This window comes from Psammomys obesus, unplaced genomic scaffold (assembly GCF_907164565.1).
Source record: "Psammomys obesus unplaced genomic scaffold, mPsaObe1.curated_primary_1811, whole genome shotgun sequence".
Lineage (NCBI taxonomy): Eukaryota > Metazoa > Chordata > Mammalia > Rodentia > Muridae > Psammomys > Psammomys obesus.
This window is the reverse complement of record NW_026585895.1, coordinates 56,606,777-56,629,565: the sequence shown is the minus strand read 5'-3', so window position 1 is coordinate 56,629,565 and position 22,789 is coordinate 56,606,777. Positions and strand designations below refer to the sequence as shown.

The 22,789-nt window shown below is 43.6% G+C and overlaps 1 protein-coding gene across 1 annotated transcript in view; it reads left to right on the top strand.

Moving 5' to 3' along the window:
- Positions 1–22,789, top strand: part of Cacna1b (calcium voltage-gated channel subunit alpha1 B) — a 159,361-nt gene that overhangs the window by 49,283 nt on the left and 87,289 nt on the right. The window contains exons 11-15 of the mRNA XM_055599901.1: positions 7,964–8,173; positions 11,713–11,825; positions 14,688–14,800; positions 17,120–17,251; positions 17,468–17,540. Coding sequence (XP_055455876.1) covers positions 7,964–8,173; positions 11,713–11,825; positions 14,688–14,800; positions 17,120–17,251; positions 17,468–17,540 — 641 coding nt within the window. The remainder of the gene's footprint in view (positions 1–7,963; positions 8,174–11,712; positions 11,826–14,687; positions 14,801–17,119; positions 17,252–17,467; positions 17,541–22,789) is intronic.

The window sequence follows — 22,789 nt, the reverse complement described above, 5'->3', positions numbered from 1 at the left end:
TATCTATCTATCTATCTATCTATCTATCTATCTATCTATCTATCTATCTTTTTCCTCATGAAAAACATTGCCCTAAATTTTTGTAGCCATTTGTCTTTTCTTATATTTATGGTTGTGAGCCTAGCCTTTAATGGCTGAGCCATGTCTCCAGCCCAACCATTTGTCTTTTCTTACCGGTGCCTTTGTCTCTACAGATATGCTCTCCAAAAACAGGCTACTGAGAGTAGAGGTTTCTGCATTTTTGAGAATTCCATTCTTTCATTCGAAGTTCAGAAAAAGATGTTTGCCCTTACCTCAGTGCCTGTTCTCTTAATTTTTTTTCCAGTTTTTTTTTTTGTTTGTTTGTTTTTGTTTTGTTTTGTTTGAGACAGTGTCTCTCTTGGATATCTGGAACTCACTATGTAAATCAGGCTGGCCTTGAACTCAAAGATCCACTTGCCTCTGTTTCTGTTTCTCAAGTGCTGGGATTAAAGGTGTGTGTCATCATGCCTGGCCATTTTTTTCCCCACTTTTGAGACCAGTTGGATGAGCACAAAATAGTATTTGACTGGGGCAATAATTCTTGTTTTACTAACTGATAATTTTGACCCCTTTGTTACCTTGAATGAGTGGATAAACATTTACTTTTCGATTGAGTTGTTTGTGTTCATTTTACAGTAATAACAGGCTGAAGTGTATTACAGAGCTAAATCTAATTATAAAACTTACTGTATTTAGATTTTTTTAAATCATTTTACCTACATTCTAGTTTTGTAAAATTAATTAGAATTTTTGAAAAACCTTTTTCACTGTGGTGTATATGTTTTTAAAAACTGCTAGAATTTGTGTCTCCTGGTTGGCTGACCACACTGTATTGGATGGATCCACAACCTATATAAGCATATATAGGTAGTACAAAGTGAACTTGTAGGTTACTAAAAAAAAAAAGGAAAAGAGGGCATGAAGTCTGGAGGAGGTGGGGAAGTAAGGTGTGGGTCTGGGAGGAGTTGGGAGAGGAGCAGAAATAGACTATAATCAAGGTACATTATAAGACATTCTCAAAAGAATTCTTTAAAATATTGTACTATAGAGAACACTAGAATTGTTTACAGGTGAGATAAACTGTGTGGTTCCAGAGCAACAGAGGGGACTGGGAATGGGCTTGGGCCAGTTTATAACTGGTACTTTATTAAGAATTCTATGGTATTTGTTTCTATAGAGTTACAGTAGCATTTTCTTAATAATTCATTCCCTTTTGTGTTTAGCCATTTGTGTGTTTACTCACTTAAGTATTTAGTAAATGCCCATGATACTCCAGGGGTTGTTCGAGGCATTTGAGCTTTTTTGTTGGAAAGATGGTCAGGGTCCTTTGTCTTTGGAGTGTCTGTTTCAGCAAGCATCAGATGAGATGGATGATAGTAAAATGTGTAGCACATCCAATGGAGCTGTGTTTGAAGAAGGAAAAACTTAGGAAGGGAAGGGTCTGAAAGGTCTAGATAAAGTGTTACAGTTCAAAGCAGAATGGGCACTGATAGCCTTAGGACAAAGGACTTATTTTGAGTAAGGAGTTGGAAAAGAATGTGATGGGAAAGAACCTTCTAGAAACAGGTAACCAGACCCCAAGACAGGAATGTGTCTAGCATTCATAAGGAATATCAAAGCTTAAAGGTAGGCTAAGTTCTAGCAAGGATTCCAGGTAGCCATCATTGGTCTAAATGTCTGGCTTTCACTGTAGTAGTAGCTGTGTCTCTTTGGGATGCTGAAGATAAAATGAAACAGGGAAAGGCACAAGCAGAGAAATTGATTTGTGAAGGCCAGTGTACAAATCAGACAGATGGGATCCTGTGCCTGGCTTTAGAGTCAGTAGAAAAAGAGTCGGTAAATGCTTAGACTTCATGTCTGTTTGAAGATATTCCAGTCAGGTGTGCCTGAGAGCAGGGAAGCTCTGGCTTTTACAGCGGAGATGGAGGTGTGGCCTGAGGTCTTGGCTGGTTGAGGACACAGGATATTGGAGATGTCTGTTGGAGGTAAGGCACAGGCCCACACAGATGTGTGTGTGTGTGTGTGTGTGTGTGTGTGTGTGTGCGTGTGTGCGTGTGTTTTGTGTGCAAGCTGTTCATAGCTCTGAGGTTGACACAAACCCTGTCAGCATGGCTTTGTTCTTTTGGTCCCCAGATTGCTTTTCTTTCTTAATTAGGATCATACAGAATTAATGTATGTATGTTGATGAATGTTAGACATCTTGATATTTAGATTTCTTTGACTATATTTTAAATTTTATTGTTTTTCTCATTTGCCATTTGTTTTATCATTATTATATTTTATATTGTTTTGGGTTATTATTTTCTAACTTATTTTAAGATATTTACATTTGTTTATGTTTATGAGTATGTATGTATATGTGAGTTTATATGGACCACATGGTTGCAGGTGCCTGAAGAGGGTGGAGGGCCTAGAGTCTCCTGGAACTAAAATAAAGGTGGCAGTGAGCCGCTTGATGTGGGTGCTGGGAATTGAGTCTGGGACCTCTGCAAGTACAGGCAGCACTCTTAACCACTGAGCTTCCTCTCCAGTCTAATTTTTCTAAATTCTTTTTCTTAAAAAAACTTTAATTTTATCTGCATGAATGTTTTGCTTGAATATATGTATATGCATCATGTGTGTGCCAACAGATAATTGTGAGTCACCATGTGTGTGCTGGAAGCCAAACCTGGGTCCTTTGCAAGAAGAGCAAGTGATTTTAACTGCTGAGCCATCTCTCTAGCACCTTTCTAATTTCTTAAAAATAGGTCACTTGTTTTATTTTTTCTTTCTTAATAATGAAGGCATTTGGGTTATGTAAAGCTGTGCTGTGATACATTCCTTTTTGTTTGTATCTACATCATTTTCTTTACTCTTTAAGCCAAAGAAGTCTGCTTAATTGTTAAGTAAGAACAAAAATCTTTGGACGATCTTTAATCTTAATTTTATCAGATGACAATTGGGCCTATAAATTTATAAATTTTCAAATTATAAAGTTTGTGTATGATCTTAATGTTTCATTAGCGTAAACAAAAAGTATGTGTCCTGTAGCTGAGAGCTGTCAAACTTGTTACTCGACATTCCTGGCTCTTTGATTTCTGTCTCCTAGAACTGTGACTTGGGAATTCCTGTCACTTGGTGTTCCTGTTACGTGCTTTTTAAACCATGTTACCTTATATTCTAGGGTTGTTTGTGAGGCTGTGGTTGCTGTGCTTCCTCAGTTCTTTGTGACACAGGGTCTTTTTTTTTTTTTTTTTTTTTTTTTTTTTTTTTTGGTCTTACTGTGTAGCTCATGCTGGCCTGGAATTTAACATTAGTGGTCCTGTATCAGCCTCCTACCTACCAACTGCTGAGATTCTATGCTCAATGCTTAGCCTTGATCTTGTCTGACATTATGCCACTGTTCTGTTCTTTTGTTGTTGGTATCAGTGTTTTTGGATTGTATTTACCTGTTACTTTTTTCCCCTATTTTATTTTTTTATTCCTCTTAAGAGTATTGTCTTAGTTAGAATTCTATTGCTGCAATGAAATACCATGACCAAAAGCAACTTGGAAAGAAAGGGTATATTTGGCTTCTACTTCATAGCATGGTCTATCACTGAAGAAAGCAGGACAGAAACTCAAAACAAGGCAGGAGCCTGGAGGCAGGAACTAATGTAGCAGCCATGGAGGGATGCTGCTTACTGGCTTGCTCATCATGGCTGGCTCAGCCTACTTTAAAATAGAACCCAGGACCATCAGCCCAGGAATGTCACCACCCACAATGGGCCCTCTCCTATCTATCACTAATTAAGAAAGTGCCTACAGTTGCATCTTTTATTCATTCATTTTCATTCATTCATTCATTCATTCATTCATTCATTCATTCATTCAGATAGATGAATGCTCTATCTGCTTGTACACCTACATGTCAGAAGAAGGCATCAGATCTCAGTATAAATGGTTGTGAACCACCATGTGGGTGCTGGGAATTGAACTCAGGACCTTTGGAAGAGCAGACATTGCTCTTAACCTCTGAGCCATCTCTTCAGCCCTACAGCTAGATCTTTTGGAGGCATTTTCTCAATTGAAGTTCCCTCCTTTTAGGTAACTCTAGCTTATTTCAAGTTAGCATAAAACTAGTTAGCATATATATTAAGTTTCTTTACAGAATGCATTTTAACTGGCTTTAGCTTTTTTCTCCTTAATTCCTAGTCTTGTGGTCTGATGTGATTTCTTTCTTGTTGCTTCATGTTTATTATTTGTATGACATTTCTGTAGTTTCTGGTTTTCATCTCTGTTTTGCTGCCTAGATCACATTGGTGTTTCTCATGTTCATTGTTCCTTTTCTGATGTCTGCTTTTCAGTTCCATCCTACAAATGGGCTTTTTCCTTACTTGCTCTCAGAATTGCAAAGGATGTTCTCCTGTATTTATTTTCCTTCTTTCCCACTGAATGCATTATGTCAATCACTAAATTGTTTCCATTTATGCTGCCCCATGTCCCATTTAGGAGCTCCTGCATCCTGTTGGCCCCTTGCTTAGCATCATGCTGAGAGCTTCCTGAGGACTCCCTGCCTATCACTTCTCCACTTGGTCTTTTCTTTAGTGCTTCCCTTCCTCACAAGATAGTTTCCTGTTCTGCTGCTGTATTGCTAGTCAGTTTGTCTCCCTTGGCGGGGTGTTAGGGTGCAGACCAGGTCCCTGTGGCTCTTGCGCTCTTCCTTGATCATTACCAGGTTAGACGTGGACTGCTGCAGACAGCCCCTACTTGGTTCAGAGGCTGTAGGTCCATCCTAGGCATTGGTTACTGCTGGCTTCTTCTCTTCCTCAGTGTCAAGGCTTGCCATTAGTGGGACTGTTTGTCCACATGTCTATTTCATTTCTTTTCCATCTGCTGAATGGCTGAGAATTGGAATTCTTTTTCTTTAAAAAGTCTGTCTTTGTTAGCTGTTGTATTTCTGTGAGGAGATACCAGGGCCAAGGCAACTTAAAGAGAAAACAGCTAATTGGAGCCTGCCTTACCATTTCAGAGGGTGAGTCCATGACCAATGATGCTGGAGCTGCAGTAGCTCAGAGTTCACATCTCATCCACAAGCTGGAGGCAGAGAGAGGTGGGAGTGGGCTTGGTATGAACCTTAGAAACCTCAATGCCCATCCCCAGGACATACTTCTTCCAACAAGGCCATACCTCCTAACTCTTTCTAAACATTCCACCAACTGGGAACGAAACATTCAAACATATGAGCCTGTGGGGGCCATTCTTACTCAAACCACCACAGATTCTTTTTCTCTCTGAGTTTTGTTTTGTTACAGTTAACTTGTTACTATCCTTAAATAAATAAAACTGAGATTACTTCCCATCCCCACAGAACCCAAGAGTGTTGGCATGTTGCTTGGGCTATGTAACTTCCTGTGCCACATACTAGGATAGGCCAACTAGGCTGGAAGAGTACTTGGAATCCTCTATGTTCTTAGTGGCCTTGAATAGTAATGGCAGTGTGAATCTTGGTTATCCTGTTTTCTGTACCTTCCTTAGAGCCTGGCATGAATAACCCATTCATGTATCTGTGTATGCATGTTGTTGATCAAGTCATGATGAAGACCAATGAGGACCCTGTATTCACTGACGCTTCTCTTCATTGAGTAGAGCTAGCTCACTGGGCCCTGCTGTCATGCTTAAGTTATTTTAACTCTCCAATGTCTATAGCTGGAATATATCAGATCTTGCTTTTTTTTTTAAGAGACATTCTTTCATTATAGATAATACATGCTGACATTAAGCTACACTTGGAAAACACAGAAAGGTGAAAAAGGGTTCCTCCTGGTCTCTATGGTTTTCCCCTCATAACCTACAGTGTGAATGATGTATTTACCTCACTAGAGCCACTACCCAGATCAGGTGTGAGCACACATTGGCTGCTTGCTGGGAAATGCGGCCAAGAGATCTAGGTTCGCAAGTGCCTAAGAGGGATTGTGGCCATGTTGCCCGTGCTTCTTGCCCAAGTGCACAGGCCTCAGTGTATCTGCAGATGGCACATCTAGTTTTTCGTGTTGAGGAGCAGAAGAGCCTTCAGATTGCACACTGAGGGCCCTTCGTGCTTTGAGTCTGTGTTTAGAGTGAGGAGCTGGGGGACTTCAGGGTATTGTGGAGAGAGGAGTGTAGCATTATCACAGGTGATCGTGTGTGATGTGTGGCTGGGTAGCTGTGAAAAGACACGTTCCTGTGACATGATTTTGCTTCCCCGTTCTTAGATGGTATGGTGAACTGGGTGTGGATGGTCTTATCTCCCTTGAGAGCTTGTTGAGTGACTCACACATGTCCTCTATATTATGCGTGACCCTGTGCATGTACATATGTTCCTGATGTGTGCCTGTTGAATATATGAGCAACTGGTTGCATCAACTAGATCCATCCTGGCCAGGTGCTAGATGTATGCTGATGGTACGAGTATGAGTCAGGTTTTTATGGGACCTTGTGAGTATGTAAGTATGTGGGATCTGAGGCAGTGCCTTGTTCTTGTCTGCTGTTCTGCCTGGTAGGTCCTTCCTTGTTTGCACAGCATGCTGTGTTTTCTCCAGTCCCCAGTGCTTGTGAAAAGAACAGTGCCTCATTTACAGCTCTTACCAGCACTGGTCTTGGGGCTTCTTTGTATGATTCAGCCCCACCCACACAGTGCAGATGTGAGGCTGAGGGTAGCTTAGTGGGGAGTTGTGAGGGAGCACAGGCTTCTGTAGGTGTTTGTTGGGGTGGCATCCAGGCCTTCACCGTTAAGGCCTTAGAGGGCTTTCTGGCTGATGGGCTTCCTTTGGGTCTTGGCCATTGTTAAAGTTTCTGCCTGTGGAGATGTTCTTCTAGAGTCTCGGGGACTTGGCTCCATTTCCTCAGACTGAGAATGTTTTCAGTATGCCACTGAAAACCTGGGCATGTACACACTTGTATGTGGGAAAACATCCACTCTGCATCCACTCACAGAGACCCCAGGCCCAGATGTTCAGAGGCCTCTTAGCTAGGGTGCAGTGTGTGTTCTCAGAGGAACACATAGAAACAGCTGATATCCAGGCCCTCAGTGTAAACACTAGGGCAGTAGTGCAGACATGAAGAAAGATCCAGTGGTGTCTAGATGCAGCTATGCTTTTACTATACCCACTCATTCAGAACCCTCAGGTACCCACAGACAAGTTTCACTTATATGTCAGCATTTATTGAACCCACTTCTGTGAACAGGTCTTGGTGACAAACACAGTGATTGTTGGTGAGAAGGTTATTGTTGTTGTTGGGAGTAGGTTAAGGATCATATTTTAGATGGAGTATCAGAAAAGGATGTTGAGAAAATAACACTGAAGTCAAAACCCAAACTCAGGAGTTAATGAGGTGAACTGGAAAGAGCCAAGGTGGAGCAGGAATAGTGAATGTTTGGAGGTGGAAGAAGGTTTGAATTTGGTTGCATATAAGAGAGGAGTCAGAGCAAGCAGGGTTGGAAGTCTTTCTAGACCATGAGTATTTATGTCTATGGACAAGACAGTAGCTGCCATTATACATAACACAACTATGTTCCAGAGGATGTGCTTAAAAATACAAAAACAAAAACAGGTGCTCAATGGTTGTTGATCCTACTTGACAAGGGAAGTTTAGAAACTGCAGAGCCCTAAGACCATATTTCAAAGATGGTATTATGGTGGGGTTTAAATCTTGGTGGATCTGCAGAGGGTACTCATGTCAGAGCTGTTCTTTAAGAACTTGGCCAGGGTCCTGGGGACCGGAGACATTGATTGTTGGTCATCTGGTCTAGTATTCAGTAGCCCTGGACTGAGAAATGAGGAAAGACTAGAATCCTTTCAGGAGCTGTGGAGGTACGCAGCTCAGTAGCCTGTGGTCAGGAAGATGTCCTCAGAACATGTGAGAAGGCATAGACCTGAAGAGGATGTCTGTAGGTTGGTGGTGGCCCACTATTCCTGAGCCCTCATCAAGACTTGTCCTGCAGGGTCTCCATTTGCTCGAGCCAGCCTCAAGAGTGGGAAGACGGAGAGCTCATCATACTTCCGGAGGAAGGAGAAGATGTTCCGGTTCTTCATCCGGCGTATGGTGAAAGCACAGAGCTTCTACTGGGTGGTACTGTGCGTGGTGGCCCTGAACACACTGTGTGTGGCCATGGTGCACTATAATCAGCCTCAGCGGCTTACCACCGCACTGTGTACGTACTCTAGTCTCTCCTCCAGGGCCCCTTCCCAGTCACTCTCCTCTGTATCTGGAAACCCTGGTACTGGATGCTCTGGATGGTACCCCATGTCTGCTGCCCAATCATGGGCCTGGACTATGTTCAAGGCCTGATGATCTCTCCCATCCTTCATTGACCTGACTATAGATGCCTATCATGACTGTATATGAAATGAGGGGTTCATATAGGAGTAGATCATGGCATGACCAGGAGCTAATCAGACTAGTAGACTCAGTCATCTTTCTTTTTTGCCCTGAGGATGCTGTTGCCATCCTGGATGCCTGGGTAGGCAGAGTTGGCGTTCTGCATTCTCCCAGGGATCTCCTGATCATTCTTTCTCTTTACCATGGCTGAACGGGGGAGTTTCCATGTCCCCCACAGGGCCAACTGGTTAGCTCAAGTCCATGAGCCTCCACCGGGTTCCAAGTTATGCTCAGCTGGTCTCGACTACAGTTCAGAAAAGGCAGACCCTGGAGGTTTGAGACTTCCTGTTTGAGTCTAGTGTCAGAACTCCTCAGAGAATGACCCTCCATGTCACATGGGGCATGGTCTCACTCAAGTGTTAAAGGACCTACTATGGCTCCATTGTCAGTGTGTTCTTTCCATTTCCTCAGAGCTCAGCTGCAGTTATTCTTCTTGTTGTCTGCAGTTGGTGTGGAGGAATAGAGCCTGTTTTATGTTCACTTTCTCCAGAGGGGCTTTGTGTGCCAAAAGTTTTCCAAGTCATCCAGAAGAGCTCTTTCTGACCTAATGAGACTCCATTCTGGCCTCCGATGGCTGAGTGTTCTTCCCTGATGTAACCATTCTCCATGTTCTGTGGATGACTGAGCCTGCTCATCCCCTGAAGGGCTCCCATGAGGTGTAGGCACTGACAGCCCCGTAGAGCCAGTCACAGGCATGCATGTGCATATTGTTTTGGGAGTAGGGTTCGAGGCTATAGCTTCCTAAACTTCTGTGTTGAAATAGATTACTTGCCTCATAGGGAAAAGGTGTTAGAGGTAGCAGCTGTCGCCCTGACTTGTGCTCCCAGGGTAGGGTGAAGGTCAGACATAGTGTGTATCATGCAACAGCAGGTCCTGGCCTGCTGGCCCTGACAGCAGCGCCTATCAGGGGTGATTTGATATCTCAGGACTTTTTTTTGGGGGGGGGGGCCTAAGTTTGTTGTTTTTGTTAGTTAGCTCACATTTCCCCCTACCCCTGTTGGGGTTGGGCGGGAACCAAAGGCTCTGATCCCTGCTGTCTCAATTGTTCAGGCTTGTGCTTTTCCCACGGGAGCCAGTGCTATCTTTTCAGTCTTTTAGCTACTCCAGGGTGTTTGCTGTAGGTTATGTGTATATACTGTGGGTCATTGTCTGCTTGCATGTGTGGGGCACAGGGTAGATGTGCCCCAATATTGGGTCAGCCACAGATAGGCCTGCCAAAAGATGTACTCCTTGGTACTTTAGTGTTTTCTTTTCTTAGTGGTTTCCTGTAATTCCTGGCTCTCTTGGTCTCAATGAAAAAAAAATTGCCGAAGGAAGGTGGGTATTTACAGGCTCTGAATGTTTCTCCTTAGTGTCTCCTTTATCTTTGCTAGACTGACCCAGTGAGGTAGGGCAGGCTTGCCAGAGGCTGAGAGAGTGAGTGCTGTATGTTGAACAGACCCACTGGAGCTCAGCCACACTACAGATGGGCTCTGTCCATCTGGCTGCCCAGCCCCTAACGATCCCAGAGCACTTCCAGGACTTTTGAAGCCAAAACTTGGATAATGAAGGGGGAAGCTGTTGAGTCTTACCACCCTGTGAACCCTGTAAAGTCTTACTGATTAGATAGAGATCATTATTCTCTGTTCCTCTGGCACACTGGCTTCGTACTACAAAACAACAACAACAACAAAAACAAAACAAAACTATTTTGGGGTGTGTGTGTGTGTGAGTTAATTCTCTCCTTTTACTATATGGGTCCTGGGGATCAAACTGGGATTGTCAGGCTTGATGACAAGCACCTTTACCACTGAGCCATTTCATTGACCTTAGAAAAACACATTTAACCATCTCTCTCTGCTTCCCTTTAGCTTGTAAGTCCTAGAGAAAAATGATAGATATTGTTTTCCATGCCAGCTCCCAGTAGCTCTGGTGCCTGCCAGTGGAATGCATAACATAGGAATGATTGAAGGAACCCTTTCCTTGACTCAGAGGGGGGTTTTGTCTAATGCTGTGGCAATCTTGACAGAATATAAGGGCAGTTTTGACCTCTTTCTCTGAAAGGTTAACCCCATGGCAAATCTTGTCAAAACCCTCTTATTTATTTTTCTGAAAAGTAAGGTCAGAGCATGGCCAACCTCACTTTAGCATATAGATGGCAGGTGTTCCCATTTCTATGGGAAGCTCAGTGGCATAGGAGTCACTCTTTTGGATATGGAGGTACTTTGGGCTTCAGATAGGCGTGTTGGACCCTTCCATTCTACTGTGTCTCTTTTGTCTATTGAGTTGCTACAGGCTGGTATGTGTAGCTCTAGCTTTTCCCTTATACTTCACACCTGTTGACTAGCACTTTTAGACCAGGTGTTGGTCATGTAGCCAGTGTCAAGCCTGATGGGGGAGGGCCCTGTTTCTGACAGGCTCCTCCACCTACTTATTTGCATCCCTTGCTAGGGTAAGTTTTCACAATGGCACCAGGGGGAGTTCTTATGGGCTTGAGTTGCTCTTGGGTTATAAAATAGATTCCCTCTTTGTGTTTGTATGATGCAATGGAGCTGGCATCTCAGCTCCATTGTATAATTGTATAATTGCCTCTAGCTGAAGCATTTGGAGAGTTGTGGGTGCAGTTGAATCTCAGGGCACATTACATGGAGAAGGTATAGTCTTCTATTTTCTGTTTTATTGGGAGCTGTGACTGCCTGGGGTCCCATGTCCTAGACAGAGGCCCTGGGATGGTTAGGCTTGTGGCTTTCTGCTGTCAGGGATCTTGGAGGCTTGCCTTTCCTTCTTTGTCACAACTTTGTGGTCTGTGTGGCTCTGCTCTGGGTTCAGAGGCCACAAACTATTGGTACTTTTGGTAGCTCGTGCTGGATGGGTGGTGGAGAAGTTTCCATTTAGTAGCTGAGACAAACACATTGAGTAAAGTTAAAATCAAACATGGTTTTCTTGGGGTCCTAAGAAAGGATATCAGGAAGTTTTTATGGGTAACTCTTATGAGGAGGCTGAGATCTTTAATGGAGACCAGAGCACAGAGCTGAAGGTAGGAGGGTCTTTGGGCTATGCCCAGCCTTATGTTCCAGCCTCCTCTGAGGTGTCCCAGCACACTCCTGAGTTGAGCTTGTAGTTGTGTCTTACAGACACTGAGGACTTGCTACCATATAGCCTGGGACTAGTGCATCTCATCATTTTTCAACTCTTTATCCCTTTCCTGAGCTGTGGCCAGAGCAGGGGGTGCAGACCAAGCCCAGAAGGGTCAGAGGTGTGGTAGTGCCAGACTTGTGATAGAGGCAGGTGAGAGGAGCCTGAGTTAAACCTTTTCTTCTCTGACTTCTCTAGACTTTGCAGAGTTTGTTTTCCTGGGTCTCTTCCTCACAGAGATGTCCCTGAAGATGTATGGCCTGGGGCCCAGAAGCTACTTTCGGTCTTCCTTCAACTGCTTTGACTTCGGGGTGAGTAATATGCCTTACTGGGTCCTCTAATGGGTGAGTCTGAGCTGTGCACAGCCCCTTCCCATGTACACTCAGAGTGGGTAAGCTCTGCGATGAGCCTGGGAGGCGAAGCAGCTGGAGCGGCTTCACCTAGTGGCCAGAATGTCAGCAGCTGCTTTTCTGAAGGCTCTGCCCTTTTTCTCCCCTATCCTCTGTATAGACTATGATTAGGCCCAGGCTCTGCAGCTCCTTCTATACCTGGGATCTTGCCACTCAGGAGCTTAGTTTTTCTAGTAGAGCTTGGGGACTGTGGCCTAGCATCCTACCATCCTGCAGGCTGGCCTGGGCACCTGTACCTGTGATCCTAGGAAAGAACAGGTTGTAGTCTTGCCTTTGGAGAGTGTATGGTAGGCCTGACCTGCTCTCTTCCAAAGTCTATGGGTGAAAGAGTTCTCAGTGTTGCTGTTGCTCACACTGAGAGTAGAGACCAGGCTCAGGGTGGGGCCATATGACACAGCATGCAGGATGTGCTTAGCTCAAAGCCCCAGGATTGGTCCTGGTGGTACCTGCCCAAGTGATGCATACAAGTCCACAGCCATGTGGAACGACTTGGAATGCTAGAAGCTGACAGGGAGGGAGCCTTGGCCAGATGGAAGGAAAACTCAGCATAGCTTGAAGTTTTCCTCTTCTCAGGCTCAGGTGTGCAGTTCTTGAAGTCTTCAGTCTGTTGACTTGTGAAAGTATGACAAGTGATCTCCTGCACACCCAGGATCCTATCCCACAGCAGCAGCAGGATAACTTTCATAAGCATTTCCATTTACAAAAGGGCCTGCAGGAAGCACAGAGGAGCCACAGGCACAGACGAGGGAAGAGTACACAGTCTCAACTGTGTACAACCAGGTGTCCATGGGGCTCTGCTCTGCCCCAAGAGCTCTTTCTCTTTCTGTGAAAAGTAGTGCATGTTTGAAGCTGGGCAGTTTTCACAGCCTGCTCCTGGCAATAGGGTTTTGGGAATCAAATGACCTATTTAAAAAAAAAAAGATTTTATTTTTAATTAAAAATTTTTGTGTTGGTGCCTATGGAGGCTAGAAGTATCAAATGTCCCCAGAACTGGAGTTACAAGTTGATGTAAGCTATCCAGTGTAGGTACTGGGAAGCAAACTCAGGTGCTCTGCAAGATCAGTACATGCTGTCAACTACTGAGTATTCTCTCTAGCTCCAGAGACCTAGTTTTGTTTTGTATTGCCTTGGTCCTTTTCAGTTAACCTGGTATGCCTCTACATATACTTCTCTTAAGGGCATTTTGAGGGATGGAGAGATGGCTCTGCAGATAAGAGCACTGGCTGCTCTTCCAGAGGATCTGGGTTCAAGTCCCAGCACCCACAATGGTGGGTCACAGCTGCTAACAGGTGCCAGTCCTAGGGGATACAATACTCTCCCTGGCCTTTGTGGCTACTACCATGTGGTGCATAGACATGCACACGTGTAAAACATCAAATAAAAATTTTAAAGAAGCATTGAGGCTATTTTTATGGATATATCATAGACCTTCTTGGAGTATATTTATTCCATTAGGTAAAAAATCAACTCCTACCAAATAGCTCCTCTGCTGATGTTTCCTTGAGATATGTTAAGGTTATTATCATGGAGGACTCACCCTCTCAGGAACAAGCAGGGATTATACCCAACTCTTTCATTCACTTTTTTGGTACAGAGTGGTAGTGCACCCCAATCTCTTACTACCTCAAGACTAGGTGGGAAGTACATTCTAACCTCTTAAGTCCTTTATGAATAGCCTGTGAGGCATACAGTAACCAGGACCAAGTTGGGAGTCACACTTTTGATTTCCTTGTCAGAACTGCCTTGAGCCTTTTTCAGATCCAAATTGAAGTCAGGATGTTATTCTTGACATCACCTTTAGACCATACCCTTTCTCAGTGTTGGCACCACTTTGTATCTGAACCAGCAGGTCCTGGCTCCCCTCTGTTAGATTGTTCTTACCTTTTGCATTTAACCTAAGCAGAAACAGAGTCCAGGCAGTTCTCCAGCGCTTGGCTTGGAAACCTGCAGAGGCAGATTGTACCTCATGGTTTACTGAGCTCATTTTCTACTGTTCCCACATTACAAGCACCATGGCACATACCTCCTCTGGTTGTCCACAAGGCTTTTCTTGTGTTCTTGTAGGTCCTGAGGGGCAGTATTCTCAGTATCCAGGGAACTTTACACTTTCACAGACAGGCTACTTAGTACTCGTTCTCTGGCTCCAAAACTAGTACTACTTTTTTTTTGTTTTGTTTGTTTTATTATGACAATGTACTACTATGTTTCTAAAACCCATGCTGATTTTTTCTACTTAGAGAGCAACTATGTCGTGGTAAGTGCCTTAAAGCAATAAACATATTGTGCCTCACCGTGTCTATGCGTGATGACTTCCAATGTGACCCATCTGAACACCTCTGGCGCAGAGGTCTTACTTGTCTCAGGTTCATCTGGGATAGATGAATTCACTCCAGGTTCATGTTGGGGCTATTGGCCAGGCTCACTGGCCAGCCTGCCACAAGCTCTGTTCTTGGTCACCCAAGCCTCTCCACAAGCTAATAGAGTATCTTTGCTACAGCGTATCTGATGTTACAGGAAGAAGAGTCCAGAGCACCAAGATAGACAGCACAGTATCTGTGGCTTGTGCAACTTTCTCTGGGGTTACCAAGCCCCTGTAAGACACATACTAGCGCAGAGGAGGCAGGGTAGGTATTTACTGGGAGAAGTAGCCACACCATTGAACATGCTAGGACATGTGCCATGTGTTCATTAGTTTCAAGTTTCATCCATATATGCACACATGTCCACATAGAGATGTCCCTGTGTTGATGCTGTGTGTTGCAGGTGATTGTGGGGAGTATCTTTGAAGTAGTGTGGGCTGCCATCAAGCCAGGAACCTCCTTTGGAATCAGTGTGCTGCGGGCTCTCCGATTGCTGAGGATTTTCAAAGTCACAAAGTATGTTATCTGTGTGCTCTTGGCTGGGTTACATGGGGATGGATGGCTGGTATCTGGAATCTTATTCTGTGGCTTAATGGCTCAAATACAATATTGGTTGTGAAACAGCACATTTGGGGACTATCAGAGCCTTTGGGCCTATGGCATCCCTAGGGTTGTCCTTACTGGCCACAGTGTTGTGGTCATTTTTCTGGTTCTCTTTATAGTTTGTTACACCTGCAATTTTATATCACCTTCTCTTAAAGCTGCCAGTTTTATGTTCCAAGTCTTCAAAAGTGACTTTATGGTGAATAGAGAAACCAGAAATTCTTGTTTGTTTTTTAAAAAATACAACTAGCGGTCATCATATTAAATAAGCAGAATAAGTCATATTCAGAAAGACACATATTGTATGTTCCTTCTAGTTTGTGAATTCTACACACACAACATCAAAACAGACAAGACTGTTTGGGGGAAGGAAGGGAACAAGTTGAAGAGTGTGAGGGGTGAATGTGGTAAAAAAAAAATACATGATACATTTGAAAGAAAATGTCTTTATGAATAAAAATAAAATAAAGCAGAAATCTCAGCAGAAGCAGAAGTCTTTCCATTGTCCTATCCCAGGTTTGCCCACCCCCTGTGCAGAGGGTGGGAGGCCTTGGCCCTTTCTCATAGCAGCCAGCCTAGTGCCTACATGGCTCCTTTTCCCAGGCTTGATTTTTCCACCTTCCCAATCCCACCCTTGATAATTATAATAGTAACAAGATTCTGTCTTTAGTTCCATCTGACATAAAATTTAGCTCTGGAAGAAAGTGAGGCGACTGAAGCCCAGGGAGGTGATGTGGGCTTGAGCTCGGTGCTGAGACCCCTGCTTACAATCAAAGATGCAGGTGGGAGGAGTGGGAAGAGTGGAAGGAAGACACTCTCCGTGATGATCTTATCAGCAATAGAGGCTGGTGTGTGCTGAGCTTGCTCTGTGTCTCAGAGGTCCTTGTGCTTTGTGCTGTCCCAGTAACTGTGATACCAAAACATGTTGACACTGAGCTTAAGCATGCAGCACATGGGCCGACAGTTACTTCCCAGGTAGACTGAAGTTCTGCTAATCCTTTCCAACTATTTTAATTCAAACTCCAAACTGTCTGAGGATAGAGATGCATGAATGAAGGAGAGGTTTATGTCCAGCTAGGTTCACAAATCTGCTGAGCATGTCCTTTGAGTTGTCCTGAGTCTACTTGAGCACCAATGGTGTGGCGTTAAGACAGACTCCAGAAATATGCCTTAACCCAAGTCTTGGGCCTTCAGATTCTCCCAAGGACATCCATGACCCTGTCCTGAGGCAAGTTGGCTCTTTCCAGGCCAGAAGGCTGGACACTTAAAGAGCTTTTTAATACTTATAGATCTACTCATTTTCTTTTAAGAGAGGCTGTAGAGGGTGGCTGAGCCACTGCCACGGGAACCAGCAAGAGTTCTCCCAGAAGGAGAGTACAGTAGGGGTCCTGGAAGACCCTGAGGGTGAGGGAGGCTTGCATCTGTTCTGCTGTCCCTCATTCTTTTTGTCATGGTAACAGAATAGCATGTTAAAGGTACAGAGGCAGGTGGCATATCTCCTGGGGGAAGGCTAAAGTCTCCTAGGAGAGATATTCTGGAGTCTGGGATGGCAATTGGATCTATCACTGAGCAGCAGAATCATTACAGGTATAGATGGGCCCTTTATGCCATGAAGACTGGTTGTAAATGAGGGAGTTATATTTTGTCTTCAATGAATGTGGTGAAAGGGACTTTAAGAAATGCCAGGTCAGCCATTTCTTGGCTGGCCAGTTGAACATTGGATGGTTAAGTAGCTAGAGCAGTGGTTCTCAACCTGTGGATCGTGACTCCTTCCACAGGGTCACATATCAGATATCCTGCATATCAGATATTTACATTATGATTCATAACAGTAGCAAAGTTACAGTTATGAAGTAGCAATGAAATAATTTTATGATCAAGGTTCACAATAACATGAAGAACCATATTAAAGGGTTGCAGTACTTTGAGAACCACTGTGCTGGAAGGTTGGAGTGTAAAGTCTGGGTTTGGACCTGGCCACCTAACAGGAAGTGGCATCTTTCTATTAAGAACAGTGCAGTTTGGGAGAGAAGGTAAGGCTGGCACTGCAGTCATGTGTCTGCTGTTGCTATCTCATGGCTGGATTGAGAGTAGAGGATTGTAGATTTTTATTTCTGGAGCAATGCATGCTTCATGTGGAGGCGAGAGCAAGGCTAAATGCAGGGAGCTGGATGCATGTGAAGCAGCATTCAGTGACTCCGCTAGGTTTCAGCCCTCCTTCCTGCCTCACAGGTATTGGAACTCCCTGAGGAACCTGGTGGTTTCCCTCCTCAATTCCATGAAGTCCATCATCAGCCTTCTCTTCCTGCTTTTCCTCTTCATCGTGGTCTTCGCTCTGTTGGGGATGCAGCTGTTTGGGGGACAGTAAGTAGCCCAGGATTAGGGGAGCAGGCCAGGGCCCCGGTGAAGTCAAGCTCAGAGCAGACACTGTTACCCCAGGCCTTTTCCACCTGCCTCCTTCCTGAAGGTTCTCCAATGGGTCTGAGAATGCTGAGAGCACTGGTAATGAGCATGCTGATGTCAAGGAACTGGTCCCCAGGCTGCTCCTGATGGGACTTAAGACTTCTCTTTTTTTCTCAGGTTCAACTTTCAAGATGAGACTCCAACCACCAATTTTGATACCTTCCCAGCTGCCATCCTCACTGTCTTCCAGGTGAGGGTTCTTGTACTCTCCTTGGTTCTCAGTCTCTCCTAGGAGTGAGGAAAAAGTGAAGTTACATGTTTAAACACAACACAACACAGCAAAAAAGCTTTGGCAGGTCCAAGGGAAACTGGGTTGCTACTCTGAGGGTGGTGGTGGTAGGGCAGGTGAAGCTCCTTGGGTTGTCTGTGTCATTTCATTAATTTATTAACTCTAAGGCCCGAAACCAGTTGTTTTCTATCCTCAGAGAAAATCCAGAGCTCTTCCTGAACTTCTCCTGTAGGGTCCCAGGCCCAATAGCCCACTACTCTCTTTTCATTCTAGGATATGTACCTACCAATGCCTCCTGGAAAGCTGTGGCTGTTGGCTCATTGTTTGTTTGATGGGGGCCTTAAGTGATCAGCCCCTCTCTTGGACAGTTTTGTTTTGGGTACTTTTGGTTGGATACTGTCTCCCTTGATATTAGCCTTCTAATGCTGCCAGAACTGGGCTCGCTGTTCGTGTAGTATCCAGTAGATCTGTTTCATGATTCTTGCTTGGATACCTTGTTTGAGAGTAGACAGGACAGGATAGCTGTTGACCTGTCATGATAACTGTTGCAGACTGACAGGCTGGATGGAGATTAGCTCAGGTCTTAGCCCCTGAAGAGGCAGAGCTGAGCCCACTTATATGGAAGAGCCTTTGTTCCTCCTCCCAGAGGGAGGGCATATTTCCAGCTGCTGATCCAAGAGAATAACTTGGTCCTAGGATTTATATCTGTGCCCATTCTTGGGTTCTGCAAGGTCACCTGTCCTTATTCCATGGACTCCCTTTATTTCACAAATATTTTAGCTTGCTAACAGATCAGCGGCTTTCCAAGTTTGAGCCTTTAGTGTAGGATGAGGTCTGTCAGCCTCTGGAGACAGAAGAGTTTGCTACAGCCTGGGTTCTTGCAGAGTACATTGTGTCTGTTTGGGGAGTAGATGCTCATGATGAGAAGGATTGTTTCTTCCTATGGTTTGTAGGTCTACGGTGCCCAGGTACCAAGGAAGGGAAATTGGGAGAACCGTATCTAAAGTCTGCAGCAAGTATGTTGGAGACAAGAAGTGTGGGCAGGCTGTCCTCTCCTTAATAGGACATCTTGGACTGGAGTGTTAAGATCTACGAAGGGAGACCTTGCCTCTGGACTATGATGAAAGTATGGGTGGGAGGGTGCAAAGAAGGAAGAAACCCCTAATTTTCTCATGGCGGCCTGCAAATTAAATACTGTGAAATACTGATACCCTAGAAGGGGTTAGCATCCAAAGTTGGGAGGTGAGACTGCTTTCAAAGAAAAGTGAATACAGAGCAAGTACAGAAGTGCAGGTGACTCTGAGCTAAGGAACAAAGGAAGAAACCCCCAAGTTGAGGAAAAGCACCTAAGTCAAAGAATAAGAACCAAGTAGAAATCCTAGGAACGAAAGTTATAGCAATTCAAGTTAAAAGTATAGGCAGACTGCACTCTGGACACCATCCAAGGGATGGTGGCAGGCAGTTTGGAAGAGCGAGACACCTGCTGACTGTAGCATGGGGACAAGATAATTGGTATACTGGATGTGCCGGGCTTGGAGGTCAGAGAGGCTGGGGCTGGGGTGCAGCTGAGTGGTAGAGATTTTGCCTAGCATGCACTGAGCCTGAGTTTAGGTCCAGAAAATTTCCACCAAAGGAAATGAGTAAAAAGATGGAGAAGTGGTGAGTTCTAGGCAGACTCAGAGAACGTGTTCCCAGAGGCTGAGTGGAGTATAGACTGAGACACACTACAGTGAAGAAAAGCACACCCTGAGACGGTCCTAGAGTAGCATTTTATATCAAAAGAGCTCTTCTGATGGCTGATGCCATAACTGACAGATACCAGAAGGTCATGGAAAGTAACTTTGGAATATTGGGGTACAGTCTCAGAGCCTAGAACTGTGATTCAGCATTAGGGAGGACCAGAACATTTTTTAAAATATTTATTTTTTGTTTTATGTATATGAGCATGTTGTCTTCATGCACGGCAGAAGAGGGCATCCGATCTTATTAGAAATGGTTGTTAGCTACCATGTGGTTGCTGGGAATTGAATCTAGGACCACTAGAAGAGCAGCCAGTGCTCTTAACTTCTGAGCCATCTCTCCAGGCCCACAGACTGCCCAGGGGCTGCTAGAAGTACTTCAGATGGCCACTAAGGAAAAAAAGTACACTGAAGAAGAAATAGAAGGTCAGGGCCACGTCAGACCAAAGGCCATAAGTTAAGACAGCTTTATTAATTAATTCTCCTAAATATTTAAAGGTTATTTCAATTTTATGTGGACTACAGAGAATATGTAATTTCCTTACTTATTTTATGAGCTTAAAATATCATTGATATGAAATACTAAATGAGGATAATACAAGAAAAGAAAAATGTATGTCATGATCACAGAGGCGAAAACACCCAGAAGAAAAAATCCTTTATAAGTCAAATACAGATATACTTAAACTGTTTTTCATAAACTCTGTGTGATTGCTCATATGTCCAATTCTAGCACTCAGGAAGATGAGACACGAGGATTTGTAAGTTTGAGGCAAACCTGAGCTATGTAGCAAGAAGCACCCTTCCTCCTCCCCCAAAATGGTAGAGCAGAATCATAAAATAATAAGGAACAAGAGAAAAATTGTCTTTATAAATTCCTCGAAATTTTCTTAGACTATAAGACAACTTAATGTTAGGAAGTCCTTGAATGTACTCATAATGTTTACAAGTTAAGGAAGAGGTATTTGGACAGGAGACAAAGTACATCTGGCAGGGTAAAGAGACAGTATGAAGTTCAGCAGGCCATACCAGTGTCATTAGCCTTGGTGCAGTAGAATAAGAAAAAAAAATTCAGGATTTTTTAAGAATTGACAAGAAAGGAAAATATTCATTAAAAATAAAATATAGGTACTGCCATTGCATATATGGTGGGATAAGCTGGTTAGTCATCCAGAAGAACATGAAACTGGGCTGGTGACATGGCTTGTTGGGTAAGAGCACTTGCTATGCAATCCTGACAACCCAAGTCCAACTCCCAGAACTCACATGAAGTTAGAAGGAAAGAACTAAGCACTCTGGCCTCTGCACATACAGTGCAATGTGGGGGTACCCACTCCACCCCCCGCTTTCTCACACACTAATCATAAACACAATCAGGATTTCTACATTATACCTAGTATGACCAAAAAAAAAAAATTTAGAGCACACATAAGTGCCATGTTATTAACTAAAAGGTAGGGAAGGCGTTAAAGAAAATGTTGTTTTCAGTATAAACAACGACAACACACACAAAAAAAAAAACAGAACAAAAACCACTGACTATATCATCCACTGGTAGTACAAATACAGTACAAAACCAGTACAAACACACAGCACAAAGGCAATAATCAACCAATTTGGTCCGTTGAAAGAAACCATTAATATAACGTTGAAAATTCCAGAGCCAGGGAGATCTTTCTAGTGTCAACAAATAACAAAGGATTAGTTTCTAGAATTTATTGAAAACACTTATAGATCAAAAAGAAAAGGTACTGTAGTAGGAGAAGTCTAAAATACAGAGCAGCAGCAGAAGAAAGGAAAGACTGGTAAAGAAACTAGTAAATAAGCCAGTGAAACTGTGGTCAGTCCTACTGACTACATCCTGATTACATCATCCAGAGAGATGCAAATTAAACCTACAGTTACCATCCTCCCCACCTCTCATTGTAGCCAAAATTACATCAGAGTTTAGAGAAGCCATGGACTCTCTTCTCCGCGTCCTGATGGTGGGTGGTTAAAATCATGCTGAACAGTGATTTCCTAGCATCCTATGAAACCCATGTATCAGCGAGTCCTGTGCTAGATGCGTGCAGCTCAGGTGTACTGATGTGTGTGAGAGGGCTCAGCAACATCTGTAATGGCAAGGCTGGATGCTCATCATCTAGGGAAAACAGCTGACCTGGAGGTAAATGTGTCAGCATGGATACAACTCACAAAAGTAATTTTGAGCACAACAAATAAGTATCAGGGGAATTTGATATTGTTATATAATATTGGATACTGTATAAAAGTTTGCATGAAATGATAAACACTAAAGTCAGGAAATTGGTAGTGGGGTGCTGGTGAGTCCCAGCAAGAGACTTCAGCCTCATTTAGATGCTTATCTTTATTTTTAAAACTTACATTTTATTTTAAGTTATTTTTTTATGTGGGTATGTGTGAGTGTAAATGTCCCAAAGACCAGAAGAAGGGATTGGATCTCCTGGAATTGGAGTTATAGGCAGTTGTGAGCTGCTGCTGTGGGTGCTGAGAACTGAATTCCAGACCTTTAACTACCGTCTCTCCAGCCATGGGTGCTTAATTTCTTAGCCTGCTTGATAGATATATGAGTACTACAATTTGTTTTCTGTTTAAAATGTTGCATAATCAGAGGTTAGAAAGATGGCTTCGGAGTTCCAGGGGATCTGACAGATAGTTGTGAACTGCCGTGTGGATGCTAGGAATTGAACTTGGATCCTCTGCAAGAGCAACAAGTGTTCTAAACTGCTGAGCCATCTTTCCAGTATGAAATTTATAATCTTAAATACAAGGATCAAAATCTAAAAGTAAACAAGTTATATACTTTAATAGGATTAATAATTTAGAAAAAAGGTTTTTTTTTTTTTGTTGTTGTTGTTGTTTTGAAATCCCTGTATATTTTATGGGAGCTTTAGCCAATAGATTTGAAAACTTAGATGACACATACATTTTTTAAATGAGTAAACAGTAATTACAAAATTTGGATTAAGAAGAAAAGAGTTGGACACTGTCTTTCTGCTTTCTGTCCTGAACCCATTAGCTGTAAGTTGAGTTTTATATCATCCTCAAGGAGCAGGTACTAGTTAGCAGAAGCAAGACATTGCAGAGGAAAAAAGGTTTTCCACAGCATCAGTGTGTTTTGACACCATGGTCACAGGAACAGTGCAAGTCAAGCAGCATATGGACCAGAAAGTAAGCCCTGGGATGGTGGGGTGACTCCTGGGGCCCTGCCTGTTTCAGCTGCCAATTTGGGTTCAACAGTAACAGCCATGATGTGGATGGAAAATACCCAAGAGTGACCAGGACTTGGAGGGAGTTACCTGTTGTAACAAGTCTCAGGACTCTCTGGGTGGCCCTAGTCATGATGGTGGCATGACATGTGGAAAGATACAATGCTGAAGAGTAAAATGTGGCGCTTTGGGACATGCTTTCCACGGATAGAAAATCGGCTATCTGAGAAATATGATTCAGTGG